A 3,409-nucleotide genomic window follows, 5' to 3' on the forward strand; every position below is an offset into this window, starting at 1 on the left:
TGTGATTGAGCAGATATACCAGGATATACCAGCTTTTACGGATATTTTCACCGAAGAGTCGTTTTACATGTTCGCCTTTTGTTTTGTTTGTGCTACTATTTTGGTAGCCTTCATATTATCCAGGTTCATTACTCTAAAACCAGTTGAAATATAAAATAGTACATATATATAAATTTCTTAAGTAAAAGTATTTTTTATGTAATATGGAAATCGTCTTTTTTGGTAGAAATCAGACAGAAATAATGAGATGTTAGAAAGTTCTTCATAGCGTCTGCTATCCAGTGGATTTTTTTTCCCTAACAATGTCGCTGCATAAATAAATAAAAAAAATACTGGGCGTTAACGTTTTTTTTATTTGTTTAATTATCTACCGGACACTGTCCTCACAGATAAGCAGGAAATAAATGACACGTTATACAAAAATAGTCATAATATTTATACACACGGGATAACAACAACATATGTGTAAATTATTTGAAAATAAAATAATCATTGATATTAATTTTAAAACGTTCTCTACATGAGTAAAGGTCGACATAATTACAAATGGAGTTACATAGGCAAATGGATCTGCGAATGGGCTCATTGTTAGCAAAAATGTGTGTTTTCTCTTTGAAGCCTCCGGCGCATAAAAAGGCAGAAACAAAAGTAGTTCTGGGGAATCGATTTTGTTATCGCATATATCCTTGATGAAAAGAATACTAAAAAATGTTTCACCTATTAGCAAGGTATTGTAAATTCAGTATTCTGCATCTCAGTTCGTAAGATGGCAAGATTCATAGGAAAACATGCGTCCAAGGGCAAATTTAGTAAAACGCCTCTGAACTCTTTCTATGCGGACAGAGTGAGTGACAAAATCTGTGTCCCAAATAATGCACGCGCATTCCAAAATAGACCTCACCAAGCATGTAAAAAGACTTAAGTGTGAGTGAGTTGAACGCTAAATCGGCACCCTGAAATTGTGCATATGGAAACTGTGCATAAGAAAAAAACCGAAATAATGCATATATGCACAGTTCGGGTTGAAAACCGAAATAATGCATATGAAAAAAAAAAAAAACAAAGTAATGCATATGTATATGCACAGTTACGGTTGAAAACCGAAATAATGTATATGAAAAACCCGAAGTAATGCATACATGCACGGTTTCGGTTGAAAACCGAAATAATGCATATGAGAAAATACCGAAACTATGCATATGCATACATTCATTTTAAATGCGAAATAATGCATATGAAAAAAAAAAAAACCAAGCAATGCATACAAGCACAGTTTCGGTTGAAAATCGAAATAATGCATATGGCAAAAATCGAAGTACATGTCATATTTATGTGTGCTCGTTGCACATATGTACGTAGAGTTAAGCGATGGTTACACCTTAGGGTTAAGCCAAGAATGATAGAATACAAGATTGCGCCCACAGCATGATACAAAAAAGAAGGTAGTTTCATTTAATGACATTCGCTGTTGTTAACCATTAGACTTAATATAATTATGACGTTGCATCAATTTCATGCTACCTGATCACTAGAAGAATCTTTTTTTTTTTTAAGCAGAAGATTTTATCAGTACATTCAAAGATGTGGAATATGATGAACTAGAAAATTATGCCGGCTACATGATTTCGAAAATGGGGTTGACGACATCGTTCTGCAAAACCGCGTTACTGACATTTTTTGCCAAAAATTGGATTTGCTCACACAAACTCTTGGCTCAAACCTTATCCATTCGTTCTGAAATGCGACTTCTTTGTAAAAAATATAACCATTTTGAAATGAGTGTTTTTACTCTACAAAATAATATATGCAACCTCACATACGCAGTTGTGCATTTTGTTTATACACGGTTTTGTACTTTAAACGACGATCTGTTAGTTGTTTATCGGAGGGCGGTCTGTTCAAGCCAAATTCAGGTGTTTTGCATAAATTAAAAATTTGTGAAATTTAATGATGATGCGTTAATCACAAATCCAAATTTTTTGCAAAATCTGGTGAGAAATTTAAAAGTAAATTTGAATCAAAATATAAAAAGGTTTTCTTTGGGAAGAACAATCTTTAGTGCATACAAAAAACTATAAGGTTCCCTGGTATACCAAAGATCTTAAAAAATTGAAGAATTTGAAAAACAAGTTTTTTAAGAAATTTAAACTTTCAAATGCCCTATCTCACAAGGATAAATACTTGCGATACTCCAGAGAGTTTAAGTCGACGAGTAAGGTTCTTAAGCGGAATTATGTTCTTAAATTTGAGTCGGAAATAAAATTGAATCCGAAAGCTTTTTGGAGGTATGTCCAGTCCAAGAAATCGTGTTCCAGTATTCCCAGTGATGTGTTTTATCATGAAATGCAAGCTTCTACTCCCTCTGAAGCTGCCAATCTTTTCGCGGATTTCTTTCGCTCCAACTTTGTGAAAGATTCGGATCCTTGTGGCGGTTATCCTCAGAGTGCCCATTCTCCTATCAATTTTGGTTCGCTTGCTATTTCAATTGATGATGTTGAGGATGGCATCCGGCATATCAAATCTTCAACTCAATCTGATGTTGATGGAATATCGTCATTCTTGTTGAAGAATTGTCCTGCCTTTGCCTATCCACTTTTTTTGATCTTCAATAAATCGCTTGAACAGGCGGAGTTTATAGATTCTTGGAAGACCACTCTTATCACCCCGGTATTCAAATCTGGCAATAAAAACGATATAAGCAACTATCGGCCAATAGCAAAATTATCAACGATATCCAAATTATTTGAGTTTATTGTCAAACAAAAAGTATTTTTTGCTGTTAGTCCCTTAATATCTGTTAGTCAGCATGGTTTTATGCCTGGAAGGTCTACTGTAACTAACCTAGCTGTTTTTTACCGAATCCTGTTTAACTGCCTTTAATAACCGTCTGCAAGTCGATACCGTGTATACGGAATTTTCTAAGGCGTTTGACAAAGTCTGTCACTTAATATTAATTACAAAATTGGCTAGCATAGGCTTTCATTCAGCTTTTTTATCTTGGGTAAAATCATATCTTTCTTCGCGGAATTGTGTTGTTGTAGTTGACAATGTGTTCTCCTATCCTTTCGTCGCCTCCTCTGGAGTTCCTCAGGGGAGCATCTTGGGTCCCCTACTTTTCGTGATTTTCATTAATGATATTTCTAGTTGCTTCAACTTTTCAAAATTTTTATTGTATGCGGATGACTTGAAAATCTATTCTACAATTTCTAATGCTTCAGACTCATTCAATCTACAGGCTGACCTTAATAACGTGGTTGCTTGGTGTTCCAAAAATAGATTCAATTTAAATATAAAAAAGTGTTACCATGTCTCCTACTCCAAATCACGTTCCATTACCCAGACTTCGTATCTCATTGGTGACTCGCAGCTTGCCACCATTGGTGAAGTTTCTGACTTAGGAGTAATTTTT

The 3,409-nt window shown here is 34.6% G+C and overlaps 1 protein-coding gene across 1 annotated transcript; it reads left to right on the plus strand.

Moving 5' to 3' along the window:
- Positions 1-4: 4 nt before the first annotated feature.
- LOC118756420 lies at positions 5-173 on the plus strand (the record flags this gene model as incomplete). The annotated part of the gene is made up of 1 exon (XM_036491186.1): positions 5-173. A coding segment is annotated over one exon (150 nt), but the record flags the coding sequence as incomplete, so codon positions are not given.
- Positions 174-3,409: the final 3,236 nt, after the last annotated feature.

Source organism: Rhagoletis pomonella, unplaced genomic scaffold (genome assembly GCF_013731165.1).
Source record: "Rhagoletis pomonella isolate Grant_MI unplaced genomic scaffold, Rhpom_1.0 Rhpom_scaffold_10215, whole genome shotgun sequence".
NCBI classification, from domain to species: domain Eukaryota; kingdom Metazoa; phylum Arthropoda; class Insecta; order Diptera; family Tephritidae; genus Rhagoletis; species Rhagoletis pomonella.